The 16,360-nt window shown below is 38.1% G+C and overlaps 2 protein-coding genes across 4 annotated transcripts in view; one reads left to right on the top strand and one right to left on the bottom strand.

The window, feature by feature from the left end:
- Window positions 1-2,181: 2,181 nt before the first annotated feature.
- Window positions 2,182-13,289, bottom strand: LOC307164963 (uncharacterized protein). Its single transcript, XM_079882204.1, has 3 exons — window positions 13,235-13,289; window positions 12,521-12,653; window positions 2,182-6,410 (listed from the first exon to the last, which is right to left on the bottom strand). Exons 2-3 carry the CDS (start codon window positions 12,603-12,605, stop codon window positions 5,077-5,079), a joined length of 1,419 nt encoding a protein of 472 aa, XP_079738330.1. The 5' UTR covers window positions 12,606-12,653; window positions 13,235-13,289; the 3' UTR covers window positions 2,182-5,076.
- A 395-nt stretch (window positions 13,290-13,684) lies between these two features.
- The window catches only part of LOC307164942 (uncharacterized protein), a 37,671-nt gene continuing 34,995 nt past the window's right edge, over window positions 13,685-16,360 (top strand). For 2 of the 3 annotated variants that reach the window (XM_079882169.1, XM_079882171.1), the window contains exon 1: window positions 13,685-13,745. The gene's annotated coding sequence lies outside the window, so the exon portion shown is untranslated. Of the gene's footprint in view, window positions 13,746-14,031; window positions 14,090-16,360 lie in introns of those variants that run through there. The other variant, XM_079882170.1, reaches the window with a different exon arrangement.

Raw genomic sequence — 16,360 nt, 5'->3', positions numbered from 1 at the left:
ATTACACTATCATACGGGGCCAATGTTTTCACAAGTTCAAGGAAGTTGCCTGGTTGGCACTTGAGCTTGACTCATCTCCTCTAAAAGCTAGCCCCTGTCGTGCCAGATACAAGGTGATATCAATCAAACGTGTTAGGATTTCCCTGTTCCTTTGTCTTTCTCTCTCTCGTTTCTTTCCCCTGAATATCTGATGTATCAAAAGCAGCTTGTAGAGCTTTTTGGAGTATATGTTTTATCTCACCGTACTTATCGCGCTGGCATTCTCTTTAATTTTTCCAATGGCACTCCCCCATGTATCTAGGCTATGCCTACTGTCTTCTAGGCTGTTTTGTTCTTGAATTTCTCTTCTCTTAGAAAAATGTGACGGCTAAAGCAGTACATGGCATCATTTTTGGGTGAATACTCCAACCATGGGCGATCCGTGTACCATCTTTTCAGGAAAGGCCGTCTGAGTTATGTCATAACAGGCTGGCAAGGTCCGACTTTCTCACACATTTCAATATATCTGTCACTATAATTAATATTAAATGTCTGCATGTGGGCGGGATCTGTAGGACAATTCAAAACCACTAGTTTTGATATTACATTCTCTTTATTTGCAGCAGTTCCATGCTGGCTTATGGAGGTAACTCCCCTGCAGGGGCTCCGGTCTCAATCACATTTTCCGGATCTATACTAGCAGTTCTATACTGGCTTTCTTCTCTTGCATCTCCTTCTGGTAACTCTCCCGCAGTAGCTCCTGTATCTTGTTCACCAGCAAATTCTTGCACATCATCTATCTCTTCTCTTTCTAAATCTGAATTACCACTTCATTCGTTTTCTTCTGCCCTGCTACAAACTGGCCTCTCCTTTTGCAGTAGCTCTGAGACGGTCATAGTTATGTCTCCTGAGTCAAGAACCGGTTCTTGGACTCAAATTTTTGTAGTCCCTCGTTATTAATTTTCTGCTGAAATTCAGCTTCAGAAAGCTGACACCGAGTTCAGCAACAGTGGAATGCTACTTATTCCACCACCAAAATGAAGATTGAACATTAATACATGCATGGCTGAGTAGATCTTTAGGTATAGTCGCTGTTAGTCAGCTTGATCAGGCAGCTGAAGCCCTGATAAATGCCCACCCTTGCTTGAGGGGAAAAAGGAACTCGCACAGACCATGAATAATGGAAACACTACCTAAAGATTAAGAGGACTAATTTTCACTCTAAACTCAGCAAGATTGGACACCCTGAAGTCACACTGAATTCTCTAAGGAACAAGCATAAAGGTTGGGGTAAAGCGGCATAAAACATTAAGAAGTCTGAAAACACGCACCCTCACACATGAGGAACCACTCGTCGGCCCAATGATGGAAGTTAACTGTGTGAGTGAAGGTATAATGAGTGTCTATTCAGCGTTAAAAAAACAACAACTTTTTTTCCCCTTGAATAAATAATGACTACATTTAGATTGTGTTTCTAACAAGGAACTAATCATACATATTGATTATGTATTAATTTTAAGATATTTGATTATTCTATTTAACTCTTCACTCTTATTGTACTTGTTCATTTGGATACCAATATTGTTTAGGGCAGTGATCTCAAACTCAATTCCTGGAGGGCCACAGCTCTGCACAGTTTAGCTCCAACCAGCTCCAACTCACACCTGCAAGGAAGTTTCTAGTAATCATGAAGACCTTGATTAGGGTTGGAGCAAAACTGTGCAGAGCTGTGGCCCTCCAGGAATTGAGTTTGAGATCACTGGTTTAGGGTGTCGCGTTTGCCGTTCTTACGCGGATCCCATAGTCACAAACTATCCCAACTATCCCATCGTCAGTCTTGATCACTAGACAAAGATTATTGACTATACTATTTAGAAGGCCATTTCCTTGCTTGCTCTATCTAAAAGTATTTTGTTTAGGCCCCATAGACCTGTTTAGTCAGAGGTCATGACCACTTCTACAGATATAAGCCAACAAATTACACTTAGCTAGAGTTACATTACATTACTCAGCATTCAGTTGTCCTAAATAGAGAATTCCCTTTTTAGCCTTTACAGTCTAAGTACACTTAAACCAGTGCCAAGTGTTAGCAGGAACTCGCTCCACTCAAAACTGGACTTTAGAACGTTACTAACCTGATGCAGATTTGCAGTAACACAATCTACTTAAGTTAATAATTTCAGAGTAAGACAGAATAAATTCAAATGTAACAATTTATTAATAGTCAATTAAACATTTATCATGCCAATTACACAATTAGAGGCCAATTCAGGCATAATACATAATTACTCAAAGAACAATTCTAAGAGTAATCAATTCAGTCTGACACACGCATTCACTAAGCCGCCTGTTTTTTACCAGGTATTAAGACGTGTTTTGGTACAGGTGTAAACGAAATCTTAAACGTTTTGAGCTTTTCCATTTTCAACCATTTCTAGAGGTAGTTGAAATCGCATTAGATCGGATTGCTTTCATAGTATAAACGTTCATGTGGTCAGATGTGTTCAAACAGCCACTAAAGACTGCCTACTGACCTAATGCGTAAATATTATGGGAAGAGCGCTAGCCAGAACGGATTTAAACTTTTTTGGCTGAAGACCCAAGTTTGGTTTGAAGAGAAAAACAAGGTTACCAAGCACAATGTTCTCTCAACATCCCTTGTTGCTAACATACACTCACAGCATTCGGCATCAACAGAGCAGAAAAGAAAGCTGCTGTTCGCCGTGTTTTTCCATTGTCTCTGGCCGTGTTCATATGTTAATTGCGCAAGCTTATTTTGCCCATTAGGTCAAGAGATTGAAAAAAGCCCATACATTTACCCAACCATAGACCCCTCCCCTCGAAGAAATCAGGACAGAAGTGGTTGAAAATGGACAAAAGAGACAGATTAAAATACCAAAGCTCCTCCTTCCATGTCAGCCCTGTGTGAATTAGTCCATGCTGGAGTATAGCCACACACATTCATGTGTGCAGTGCATCTGGCAAGTATTCACAGCGCTTCACTTTTTCCACATTTTGTTGTGTTACATCCTTATTCCTAAATGGATTAAATTCATTATTTTCCTCAGAATTCTACAAACAATACCCCATAATGACAACGTGAAAGAAGTTTGTTTGAAATCTTTCCAAATTTATAAAAAGAAAATAAAAAAACTCACAAAAGTATTCACCGCCTTTTCCATGACACTCAAAATTGAGCTCAGGTGCATCCTGTTTCCACTGATCATCCTTGAGATGTTTCTACAACTTGATTGGAATTCAGTTGATTGGACATGATTTGGAAAGGCACACACCTGTCTATATAAGGTCCCACAGTTAGCAGTGCATGTCAGAGCACAAATCAAGCCATGAAGTCCAAGAAATTGTCTGTAGACCTCCGAGACAGGATTGTATCGAGGCACAGACAAATGTCTGCAGCATTGAAGGTCCCAATGAGCACAGTGGCCTCCATCATCCGTAAATGGAAGAAATTTGGAACCACCAGGACCCTTTCTAGAGCTGGCCGTCCGGCCAAACTGACCGATTGGGGGAGAGGGGCCTTAGTCAGAGAGGTGACCAAGAACCCAATGGTCACTCTGACAGAGCTCCAGCGTTTCTCTGTGGAGAGAGGAGAACCTTCCAGAAGAACAACCATCTCTGCAGCTCTCCACCAATCAGGGCTGTATGGTAGAGTGGCCAGATGTCACTCCTCAGTAAAGGGCACATGACAGCCCACCTGGAGTTTGCCAAAAGGCACCTGAAGAACTCTCATGGTCTGAGAGTCCTTCAGGTGCCTTTTGGCCTGAATGGCAAGCGTCATGTCTGGAGGAAACCAGGCACTGCTCATCACCTGCCCAATACCATCCCTACAGTGAAGCCTGGTGGTGGCAGCATCAGCTGTGGGGATGTTTTTCAGCTTCAGGAATTGGAATACTAGTCAGGGAAAGATGAATGCAGCAATGTACAGGGACATCCTTGATGAAAACCTGCTCCAGAGTGCTGTGGACCTCAGACTGGGGTGACGGGACAACTCGGTTACCCCTTTTCCACCAAAAAAGAACTGGTTCGGAACTGGTGCTGGTTCAAAGTTGGTTCAACTTGCGAACCTTCTCAGAACCCGTTTGTTTTTCCACTGACTAGAGAGCCCAGCGAACGACGTCATTACGTCACTGTGTACGTTGCCATACGTCTTAGCTTTCCCAGAAACGCTTGCGCCAACTTCAAGCATAACAATTACAATGGCGGACTACATCGTGTTTCTGCAAATGTTTCTCCTGGCTTTGCGATCCTATATTGGGGTCAGAAGATGTTTAGAACACATTTGTGCTGCTCGTCTGGATTACTATAGACGAAGGTTACGTTTGAGAAGTTCGACAATAACCCCGCCCCCAGCCCCCAACGTAAGCATGACGTGGTAAAAGAACGGTTCTAGTCCAGCAAAGACTTGGTGCTGCTTTGGAACCAATTTTCCTGGCAGAGAACCGGTTCTTTGGCTGTCGAAACACAAAGAACTGGTTCACGAGTAGGCACCGGCTCCGAACCGGCACCAGTACTGCCTTGGTGGAAAAGGGGTATATGAATGTCCTTGAGTGGCCGAGCCAGAGCCTAGACTTGAATCCGATTAAACATCTCTGGAGAGATCTGAAAATGGCTGTGCACCGACGCTCCTCATACAACCTGATGGAGCTGTATAGGTTCTGCAAAGAAGAATGGGAGAAACTGCCCAAAAATAGGTATGCCAAGACTTGAGGATGTAATTGGTGCCAAAGGTGCTTCAACAAAGTATTGAGCAAAGGCTGTGAATACTTATGTACATGTGATTTCTTTTTAATTTTTAATACACTTTCAAAGATTTCTAACAAATTTCTTTCACGTTGTCATTATGGGGTATTGTTTGTATAATTATGAGGAAAATAATGAATTTTAATCCATTTTGGAATAAGGCTGTAGGCTGTCAAGAAAAAGAGGATGCTGCAACTAAAATAACTGAACAAGGATAAATCACTTGTGATGAACATGGAGTCTTGTAGGAATGTCATCTGATCAGACGAGGATCTGACATGAGCCACATTTAAATGGTAAGCCTAAAAATATACATCTATATAATTTTGGCCACATTCAACTGTGGTGTGAACGGATCTTTGATTTCACACAGATTTTCTGGTGCCATTTTAAACTGCTGGGCCATTTAAAACTCTTTCTACAAAGAGAACAAGAATATGGTCTCACACTTGCATGAATTTTCATGTGTATCTGTAAGTGTGATAACATAATTTTTTTATTACTCTGATCATAATTACATAGCTTTCCTCCAGAGGATTTGAAATTGCTCTCTTTGATTAAATTATTACCACTCTGAGAACCTTGTAATATATTTCCAGAATGAGTTTGCGAATGACATTTCAGGTCTCTATGATATGTGAAACTCTTTTCACACTGAAGACACTTGTAAGGCTTCGCTCCGGTGTGAAGCCTAATATGAACCTCAAGGTTTCCTTTCAGTGCGAAACTCTTTCCACACTGTTGGCATGTGTAGGGCTTCTCTCCAGTGTGAACTCTCATGTGAACCTCAATGTTTGCTTTGTTTTTGCAAGTCTTTCCACAATGAAGGCACATGTGAGGCTTCTCTCCAATGTGGATTTTTACATGATTCTTAAGATGTGTCCTGTCTGTGAAACTCTTTCCACAATGATGGCATATAAAGCAGTTCTCTCTTGAGTGAATCCTCATGTGGTGATTAAGGGTTACAGTAAATCTGAAACTCTTTCCACACTGACCACATATGAACGGCTTCTCTCCAGTGTGAATTCTCATGTGGGCATTAAGGGTTGATTTATGTTTAAAACTCTTTTCACATTGAGAGCAGGTAAAAGGCTTCTCTCCAGTGTGAATTTTCATATGGCTTTTAAGGCTTGCTATTCGAATAAAACCATTTCCACATTGTTGGCAGGTGAAAGGCTTCTCACCAGAGTGAATTCTCATGTGGACTTTAAGGCTTCCTTTTTGAGTGAAACTTTTTCCGCACTGTTGGCAATTGAATGGACTCTCTCCAGTGTGAACTCTCAAGTGGACTGTCAGGTTTCCTTTTCGATTGAACCTTTTTCCACACTGTTGGCAGATGAAAGGGTTTTCTCCAGTGTGAACTCTCATGTGGGCATTAAGACTTGGTTTTTGAGTGAAACACTTTCCACACTGTTGGCAAGTGAATGGCTTTTCTCCAGTGTGAATTCTCATGTGGACTTTAAGGTTTCTGTTTTGATTGAAAGTCTTTCCGCACTGTTGGCATGTGAAATGACCTTTAGTCTTTTGAGCTTTTTTTTGTGATAAAGTCTTTTCAGTCTGTGAGCAACTGAAAGGTTTTTCTTCAGTTGTGAAATCATGATGTTTCTTAATCTGGTATTTTTCTTCTGTTTCATTCAGTTCTTGACTCTCTTCTTTCAGTGCCTTCATGTCTAAGGCAAAAAAAGACAAATAACCCCAGTTTAATGGCACAAAGCAACAGACATCAAAACTTTTAGATATGTAAAGCATCAAAGCCAATGTGTATGCTAGATCCTACACACATTTAGCTAGAATCAAAAACTGTAACTTTCAGGGTATATAAGGACAAGTTCACATGTCTCTCAGCTTCAGAAGTATTCGTACCCTTTTGATGAGGCTCCAGTGGGCACGACAGCACAGAATATGCAAAACTCAATATTATAATCATATGCAATTTAGAATTATAAAGCATTATTTACAACAAACTACATCATTGATCATTTTATGTATAAATATAAATTCTGAATTCACAATAGCTCAATAGGTGGTGATATGCAGACAAGCATTAGTATGGTTTATGTCTTAATAATCTATCAGACTACTCCACTTTATCTGAATGAAGACACGTCATTAAACACAAGTATGGAGTGCCACAGGGCTCAGTACTAGGTCCTTTGCTTTTTAGGTTTTATTACTTCTTTTCATCTGCCAATGATATAATTCCTCACAACCTGAAGAAAATGCAAACTCTCCAAATTATCAGAGTGTATTAACTCTAAGGAACAAGCAATATATGCAAGCAGATGCATATGTAAAATAACGCGGTCACCAACATTAAACAGCATATAAATTAGGGATGGGCACAAGTAATCGGACATGTCAGCGATGATCGATCATGAAAACGATGATTGCCCTGACTTTCAAAAAATACATTTGTCTATTTTTCTGATTGGAAATAGTGGCATTTTAAGATCATGAAATACAGTTAGTGCAAGATGTGCAGTGCTGATCTGTCAGATACATGACATTATGAGAACATCAGCACGGTCAAGTTTGTGTGCAGATGTAGGTTGTAAGATTACTTTTATGTTGTCTATATCTGATTAACCTCATATAGGACACGTTTGGTTGAGACACCAGCTATGAAAGCACTGCAGTTTAGCAACCAGAGTTTATTCACTCTTCAGTTTCACCTTAACTGCAATACCCAACATCATTATTATTTTTCAAAATCATTGACGATATTGATAATGCAGCAGTGCTATTTTGTTCTAATTATTATTATTTTTTAATTAACAGTATACCTACGTTTTATTTAAAGTTGTTTCTCGTTATGGCTTTGAAATCCCGCAGTGATAATTGTAATCACAAAAAATGTAATTATGTGCAAGATGTGTAGCGCCAATCTTTCATATACATAGCATTATAATGAGAACAAGATTGTAATAGAATGTTGTAAATTATTTTTGCTTTAGTATGTTTAATATGTTCATGTTTTCATAGACATGTTTTCATGTCTTGTTTTTATTTGTATTAATATTTTTCTAATTGCTCTTACGTCCTAGGACATAAAATTGTTGTTTGTAGCTATTGTCTGCCTGTGTCTCCTTTATTATATGTTTGTTCTTCCTCTTCTTGTGACAGGGCTGATTGCATTCAGGTGTCTGAACTGATCCCTAATTGTTGGCATGTCCTGATTGGAGAAGAGTTGTTGAAGAGAGCCTGGAAGATACAGCTTTACAGCAATGGTTATAAGTCAAGAACAACATCGACTAAGATACTGTATCAGACATTTCCTACCATTTTAATTTTTTTTTAAATATTGGAAGAGAAATACAATTTGATGCTTGTCTGTCTCACTCCGTGGCAGTGAGAAGGCGTGTGATATACTGAAAGCATGAAAGGAATAGAACGGGACATTTATCAGATTGTTGTCGGTCACTTGTCGCACTGTGGCACATTCAGTGTAGACAGCATCAATGATTATAATGGTTTCTCTTGTTGTTTTGTAGTTTCGGACCAATAGAGGCAATTTCTTATAAAAGCAATATGATTGATGAGGGAGAGCAATCCAGTTTCTCTGGAAAACAGACAATCATACTCTATTAAAACTATTACTAATTTACTTTTATGTAACATTCAGTATTATTGTTTTCATTATCAAAATGTGTCAAATACTGTATATAACACAATAATAAATTGTTTTTAAAATGTTTTAAATTTTGTAATAAACAAGAAAAAACTATTTGATATGAATTATCCAAGGCATATTTGTTAAGTGCAAATGATGAAGGAAATTACACTTAAATGGGCTTATGTCGTTTAGACAAGCGGTTTATGTCCCACCCACATTTGGTTTTATCTGAATACAGATAGAGATACAAATAATTCTGCTATTGCTACTGTATAGATATCTTTTATCTCTAGATATAGATTATTGGCTTTGCTGCATGCCCCTCTATCTTTTATACTTTTATATATTTTTTATAGTGTAACGACCTCTTAACTGTCAAAAGATCAAGGAAAATTTGAATTCTCAGTTCATGACCCCTTTAACCTGTTAAGCCTCACCAGTGCGTCGGCGCACTGAAGCGTTTTTTTTTTTTTATTTAGTTCAAATTTACTATCAGATTTAATGTTATACCTTGACAAACTATACATCATTAAAAAGATATAAGACTCAAGTTTCAGTTTTTGACTACTATTGTATTCTGAGAAACTTATAGTGGCAGTTATGTCTTAATTTGTGTCAGGAGTTATGAAATTAAAAAATGAGTCGATACCTTTAATATGAATTATGCGCGTCAGCCGCTCCCATTCATAAAAAACTCCCGTGCTGTCGTCATGACAGCGATACACAAAACAACGTCCCTCAGGGCTTTTAGCTAAAAAATGTGCAGACTTGGAGAAATATTGATATATTCTCATACATTCACATCATATTTCTATAGACAGGAATAATATTTATTGAATTTATACCCAAATGCGTCGATGTGATAATTATGAGCGCTTCTTACTGAGATGTGTGTTTTCAATTCATACCAATAGCCTGAGGGCGCTATATGCACAATAATAGTCCATATATGGAACATGAAGAAGAGCCATGATCATGTGACATTCCAGGACGTCACTGATACACACAAAGCTACAGAGATCGCTGTAATATGCAGATACTGACGTTTTGAAGACAATAAACATGATTGCAATGATATTTGACTTGCCTGTGTTCTTCAAGCCATGCCAGGTATTTTCATAATAATAGATTATATGTATAATGTAATGCTAATCGATATAGACTTTATCATCGTGCAGAAAACTATAAATAATATGTTTTCTGTCTGATTTTTTTTTATCTGAAGCCAAATTAGATCACAGAAGATTATTTAAAACACTCGACTTGCGTTATAAAAGTAAGTTTGGAGCACAAACATGGTTTTAATCTCATAAATGGTCGTATATTGATGGTGTGCTAAGCTAACATGCTAGCTAGCCCAGGTGCACCTGCCACCTGTTATTCTTATGTTTTTTTTTTTTTTTTTCTAAAAAGGAATGCTTAGCAGCTACTGAAATGTTTTAGTGCATTTGATACAGTTTCAACAGTTTTTTGTGAAGTGAGAACTTAGATAAAATAAATTAGGGATTAAAACCCTATGAATAGCCTGTGAATAGCCAGTCGTTAGTAACTATAATGCAGACAAAAGAAATGCATATTTAGAGCCATAACCAGGCTGGAGAGGTGTGAATGTGTGCAGGGGGAGACTGAGACTGAATGGGGATCGTTTGCACCACAAAACAATAGAGACAATATACTGGATAGATGCTTAGAAGAAGACTAAACATCAGTAGCATTTTTAGAGTCTAATCAAAATAAAGTAATTTGACATGATCTTGAAAAACATATAACTAAATACAGAGTTTTAGACTTATCATTTTCAGATTTTAAATATAACATGGTCACACATGTGGCTTTAGCTGCAGTGCATTTCTAGACTGCTACAGTGCCAACTTCAATTTTATTTTCATGAATATGTTTCATAAAAATAAATTTCTAATAACTTTACAAAACTTTGAAGCTATTTTTTTTTAAAAAATTCATTATGACAATAATTAATTCTACATTTACAATAAACTACCAGGTGTCAGCTTTCAAATGAGATCATACTTGTGCTTTTAGTACAAAGGGTTCATGAACTGTATCTGTTTCAGTTTGGGTATGTCATTTCTGGGGATTTTTCAAAAGTGGGGTTGCAGCTTAACAGGTTAAAGTCTTTCTTTTTTTTTTTTGCCGCTAGAGGTCAGTTTATTTGACGAATTCAACTTGAGGTAACGCAGCGCTGTTTCACTTGGTCGAACATTACACTATCATACTAAACATTTGAGTGTGTTGAAAGTTATAATGTTGTTCTATGTGTTAGTTTGTTGGCTATATGAGACTAGTAGTAAGATAAATCTCAAGCATCGCGTTAGTTCAGGCAGGCCACGTCAGCCAAGTTCGCATTAGCTGATAGCCAGCTGTTCATGACGTGTTCCAATCCAGTGTCGACATCTATCACAGCGGCACATATAAACTCATAATCCTTCAGTATTTCCTCCATAGCATCGCTGTGCAAATTAGCTGACTTAATTTGTTTAGCAAATGGATCTTTTTTTCCACTTATTTTCTTGCCTAATTAAAATTGTAAATAGATAAATACGTTAACCGATAGGTCTTTAGAATCGAAAGCTGATAACCAATATATTGCGTGATAAATCCAAAATGTTATATACTTTTATATTGCGTGATAAATCCAAAATGTTATATACTTTTAGAGCCTGATAACAAAAACAAAAGGCTCACTATAAAAGCCATGTCCCAAACACTCCTTTTGTGCGCTCTTCCCGTAAAATGAGCTGAAACACAGCAACTAAACACAAATAATTTACAACTTATTAACCTAACCTCTGAAAACACAGGCGAACAAAGAATTCACATCATTTTACAGTCGTGTTTTCATTATAATGTTATGAAGCCGATATGACAGATTTGCGCTGCACATGTTGCACTTTACTGTACTTTTCTTTTCATAGTGATTCCAATCATATTTCAAGCAATTAATAACCATCATGGCAAATAGAGCACATCTAAAGTGTCTCAGCTGAAGGAAATAATACATTATTTATCAGCTTTAATTTTCTTAATGGAACAATTACGATAACATTAAAAATGAGCATTTACATATCGGTACCGATATGGTGGCCGATATATCATGCATCCCTAATTACACTGTTTATATTTAATGGTGCGGATCAGTAGCACACACTGCAAACATGTCTCATGTGAAGCACAATGAGCTCCTGCACTGCATACGAACCACAACACTCACTGCAAACCGATCGTGTGTGAAACAGGCGTTAGTGTGAAGAATATCCCACACATGTGTGCTATAAGGATCAAATGAGTTCTAGGGCTAGACCCGAATATTCGAATATTCGTTCGGTGGGTTGGTATTCGATTTGAAAATTTGACATTCGAATATTTTTTTTTTTTTTTTTTTTTTTGCACACCTGGGATCCCCCGCGAAACGGTTCTCATTCGCGCTTGAATAAGGCCGGTGACACACTGGCTGCATGGCGTGAGCGTCTCAGCTGCAGCGTGTGTGTTTTTATTTCGGCTCCCATGTTAACAGGTTGGAGTTTGTGGAAAATAGAATAATAGAAACAAAATGTATTAACCTTTTTACCCGTTATTATCAATCTAAATTAATCTCGTTTTTAATTTAACTTAATTTCGTTTTTCTTTATTTATATTTAGTTTTTCTTTATTTCAATTTCGTTTTTCTTTTATTTAAATCTACCCTTTACTGTGTCAGTAATTTGTTAGTCAGAAAAATATTAGACTACCTTAAAAGTATTGCTTAAGTTAACAGACCTGTGTGTGTGCGTTTTATATCACTAGTGCAGACAGTGTCCGTTCTCGGGGCATATAAGCCCTGCCCGCGTGAGGTGCGCCACTCGCGCTGTTCTGTAGTTTACTAAAAGTTGACTAATTCTGAGCGTGTTGCGTCTCGCGTGTCTATATTGCACCAAATGCGACATGCACTCCCTTGTGAAGTCGATTGGATGAACGGTTCTCGAAATAATCAAAATGCAAACTGACATACCGATGCATAGAGATTCCTGCCTTTATTAGAGAGAAGAATATGTTCAGCCCCCTCTCTCTGAAGCTTCGAATATTCGGTGTTCATTACTACCGAAGCTTCGAAACTCAAAAAATGGTATTCGGACCAGCCCTAATGAGTTCAGCTTTGAAAATGAAACTAACCTGTTTGTTCCTCAGTATCTTCATGTTTCACGCTGAACACTTCTTCAATCTTTATGTCTTCACTCTCCTGTTTAATCAACGCCATCTTTATAATAGTGTCACGTGGATCTCAGATGTTTCTCCAGGAGTTTTCCTGTGTGTTTGGACAAAGTCATGTTTAAGAAGAGAATAATTAAGTTTAGTAGAGAATAAAAAATTTTGTAGTTTGTAGTCAGAGAACTGGAAAGGGAATCAGTCAGATTGATAGTTAATGACCTGATTAGGCAAAAATAACTGGTACAAATTAATTAATTTATAACATTTGTTTCTGGTTTGTTAAAGTTATAATTGTTCATGTCTGTGTTCTTGTTACAGTTGATGTCAAGCGCTTCAAAATAGTGAATAATTTTGCGAAACAATCGGTTCAACTGTCTCGGAGTTTGTTTAAAAAATATCCGTTTCTCCCATTAATACTGTCAGAGACCGAATTCGTGTTTACGATAAACTGATCAATCATCAACGATACATGAGAAATGAGACGCAACTTTTCTGTTATTCATGCGCGGACGCGCTTTACTGACAAAGTACCAACCGCTCATTAATGTTAGACAACGCATTACAATGGTACAATAACATCTTCGTTTTATGGTACTGTTTTACAGTACTGTAAACACTATAAAATAGACAGAACGGTTTGTATCTAATTAGACACTTTCAATGTGTGAAAACACAAACCTTTCTTCAGGCGAATCACAGCAGGCGCAGGAGCGCGGCGCAGCTTTATGACGTCATATCGCCAGACCAAAATAAAGGTTCATGCTGCTGTGTCTAAAATCACAAAAGTGCATAGAAATGTACATACAAATAGTAAAATAGATGTCAGAGGAATTCAGAGTTTATTTATCAGTTTCAGAGTTTACTGCCTAATGAAAGAATGTGAGATTCTTTCTAAAAGGCAAAACTGTAATGTTTGGGTACAGAAACCATTTATACACAGTAAAAAAAATATATTAAACTGATTTTAAAAAAGTTGAAAATTTCGGAACTTATTTTGACGAGTTAAAGTATTGTAAAAACATTTTTGTCATGGCTTACTGATCTTATTTATTTATTTTTTATTTATTTTTTACAGTAAATTTCGATTTGATTTTAGACACAGCAGCGGGAACTTTTATTTTGGTCTGGCGATTTGACATCATGAAGTTGCGCCGCGCTCCTGCGCCTGCTGTGATTCGGCTGGGGAAAGGTTTGGGTTTTAACATTTAAAGTGTCTAATTCGATACAAACCGTTCTGTCTATTTTATAGTTTTTACAATAACTGTAAAATGAATAAGCTGTTATTGAACGTGACATTGTAGTAAAGTGCTCGGTGCTGCTGTTCAATGCAACAGTGTAACTGCAACGAGATCACAAACATGAAAAATGAAAACTTTAATATATGTTATAAATTAATTAATTTGTACCACTAGTTCTCAGGATTTTTTTTTTTTTTTTTTTTTTTTTTTTGCCTAATCATACAATTAACTTTCAATCTGACTGACTCCCTTTCCAGTTCTCTGACTACAAACTAAAGTTTACTAAAGTTTAAAGGTACTAAAGTTTGACTTAATTAGTCTTAAAGGGTAAGTTCGGTATTTTACACTTAAAGCCCTGTTTACAGATCGTTTCTGATGAAATAGATCGGTTAAGATTAAAATTTGGACAAATGCTGCTGTCCCGAGAATTTTAGGTTTCTTTCGCTTTCCCCCCCACCAGTAGACTGGGTGTATAGGTGCACTCGAACACTCCTTCCTAAAACACATTAAACTTTCGTTTACAAAGACGTGAAACTCACCGAGTGGTCAGGGGTGTTCACTGATATGCTCACACAAAAATCGCTGCAAAAGATGCTTTTCAACAGGTGTTTTACCATTCATTGTAAAACTGTGGAGCTATTTTTCCAAACGTCTCACACCCGTAGATTCTTCCGTCGAGAGCTTGAATAATAGACACTCCAGCCCAGTTGGTGGCGATAATGCACCTTTGCCAATTGCAAGCAAACCGCTGGCATTTCATTGAATACACAGAAGAAGCAGAAGAAGAAGCGGCGGAGTAATACCCAGGGGGTCAGGGTTTCATATTATGTTGATGCTTCCCCGGGCGCCGCCATTGGCTATCAGACCATCACCTGCTGTTAGCATCCCATTGACTCCCATTCATTTTGGCGTCACTTTGACAGCGAATAACTTTACATCTGAGGCGTTTAAAGACTCCATTTGTCCATTATTTATTTCTAAAGAAACACAAAAATGTATAAAAGGCTCCATTACCTTGTATCACGTTATGGCCCCGTAGATGCAGTTTTTGTAAAAATAGGCTAACGATTGCGTCAAAGCCACGCGCTCTCTGTCGCACATTAGAGAGATTACCATATGGACAGGAGGAGAAGCTCACAGGCAATCGGGGGGACGTGGAGGCAAAATGACAAAATAATTAGTCAGAATACTAAGCAAAAGTTTCTCCTGCTCCAGCTCATGGACAGCTCCTACTCACGCTCTCCGTCTCTGCAAGTTTGGGAAGGGAATGATTCAGATTTCTCTCGGCACAGCTACTAGAAGACAGACGGTTTGCTCACGTCACATCTACGTCGTCAAGCTCAGTTTGAGTCTGCGCAGTCGCTCAGCCATCAGGAAGTTAGTGCTTCTAATTGACTTCACTTTCCTCCGTTGAATCCAATGGGGTCGCTGTGTCCAGTTTATATACTGTCTATGGTAATACCGTACCTCACAGCACATTCAATACAAGTCAATGGAGTTGGACAAAAACTACGATAAAACCTGTTGGAAAGCATCTTTTGCAGCGATTTTTGTGTGAGCATATCAGTGAACACCCCTGACCACTCGGTGAGTTTCACGTCTTTGTAAACGAAAGTTTAATGCGTTTTAGGAAGGATTGTTCATCAGAAACGATCTGTAAACAGGGCTTTAAGTGTAAAATACTGAACTTACCCTTTAATTATTCTCTTCTTAAACATGACTTTGTCCAAACACACAGGAAAACTCCTGGAGAAACATCTGAGATCTACGTGACACTATTATAAAGATGACATTTATTAAAGAGGAGAGTGAAGACATAAAGATTGAAGAAGTGTTCAGCGTGAAACATGAAGAAACTGAGGAAGAAACTGAGGAACAAACAGGTTAGTTTCATTCTCAAAGCTGAACTCATCTGATCCCTATAGCCACAGGCGTAACTCTCGGTAAGCAGGGTACGCGGTTGTTTACGGGCCCGGCCCAATCAGGGGCCCGATTGACTGGAAGATACTGATTGACAGCTGGGCCCCCTATCGCATTTTACTACTTTTAGTCTGATTGCATTTTACTTTATCTTGAATTTATTTGAATAAATAATGCCCAGTGTTGGCTTGTTACGCCACTGCCTATAGCACACATGTGGGATATTCTTCGCACTAACGCATGTTTCACACACGATCCGTTTTCAGTGTGTGTTGTGGTTCGTATGCAGTGCAGGAGCAGCACACGCTCATTGTGCTTTCACATAAGACGTGTTGTGGTAACAGCAAAACAGTTAAACGTGATGCTTCTCTTATGTGAAACTTTAGTTTCATAAACTCATTTTAACTTGCCATTCACACCAACAGACGATGAAACATCCTCCAATTCCTTTTCTTTTGTGTATACATCTTGCAACACTTGTGTGTCTAATCACTCAATGATTAGACAAGTGTCAAAAGGGACCAAATGGCTGAAATGTGACTTTTTCCTCAGTAAAAAATAATAATTTATGTGTTTTGAGACAATTTTATGGTACTTGTAAATATTTACACATTAATTGTTATAATTTTTCCCCTTTTGAAAATAA

The sequence above is a fragment of the Squalius cephalus genome, assembly GCF_949319135.1.
Source record: "Squalius cephalus genome assembly, chromosome: 9".
Taxonomy (NCBI): Eukaryota; Metazoa; Chordata; class Actinopteri; order Cypriniformes; family Leuciscidae; genus Squalius; species Squalius cephalus.
Note: the sequence above shows the minus strand (reverse complement) of the source record. Positions and strands in the feature narration are given on the sequence as shown.

Coding starts and splice junctions, on each gene's coding strand:
- LOC307164963 (XM_079882204.1), bottom strand. CDS start 12,605: ATGGCGTTGATTAAACAGGAGAGTGAAGACATAAAGATTGAAGAAGTG. Junction 6,411..12,520: donor AGATACTGAGGAACAAACAG/GTTAGTTTCATT, acceptor TTTTTGCCTTAG/ACATGAAGGCACTGAAAGAA.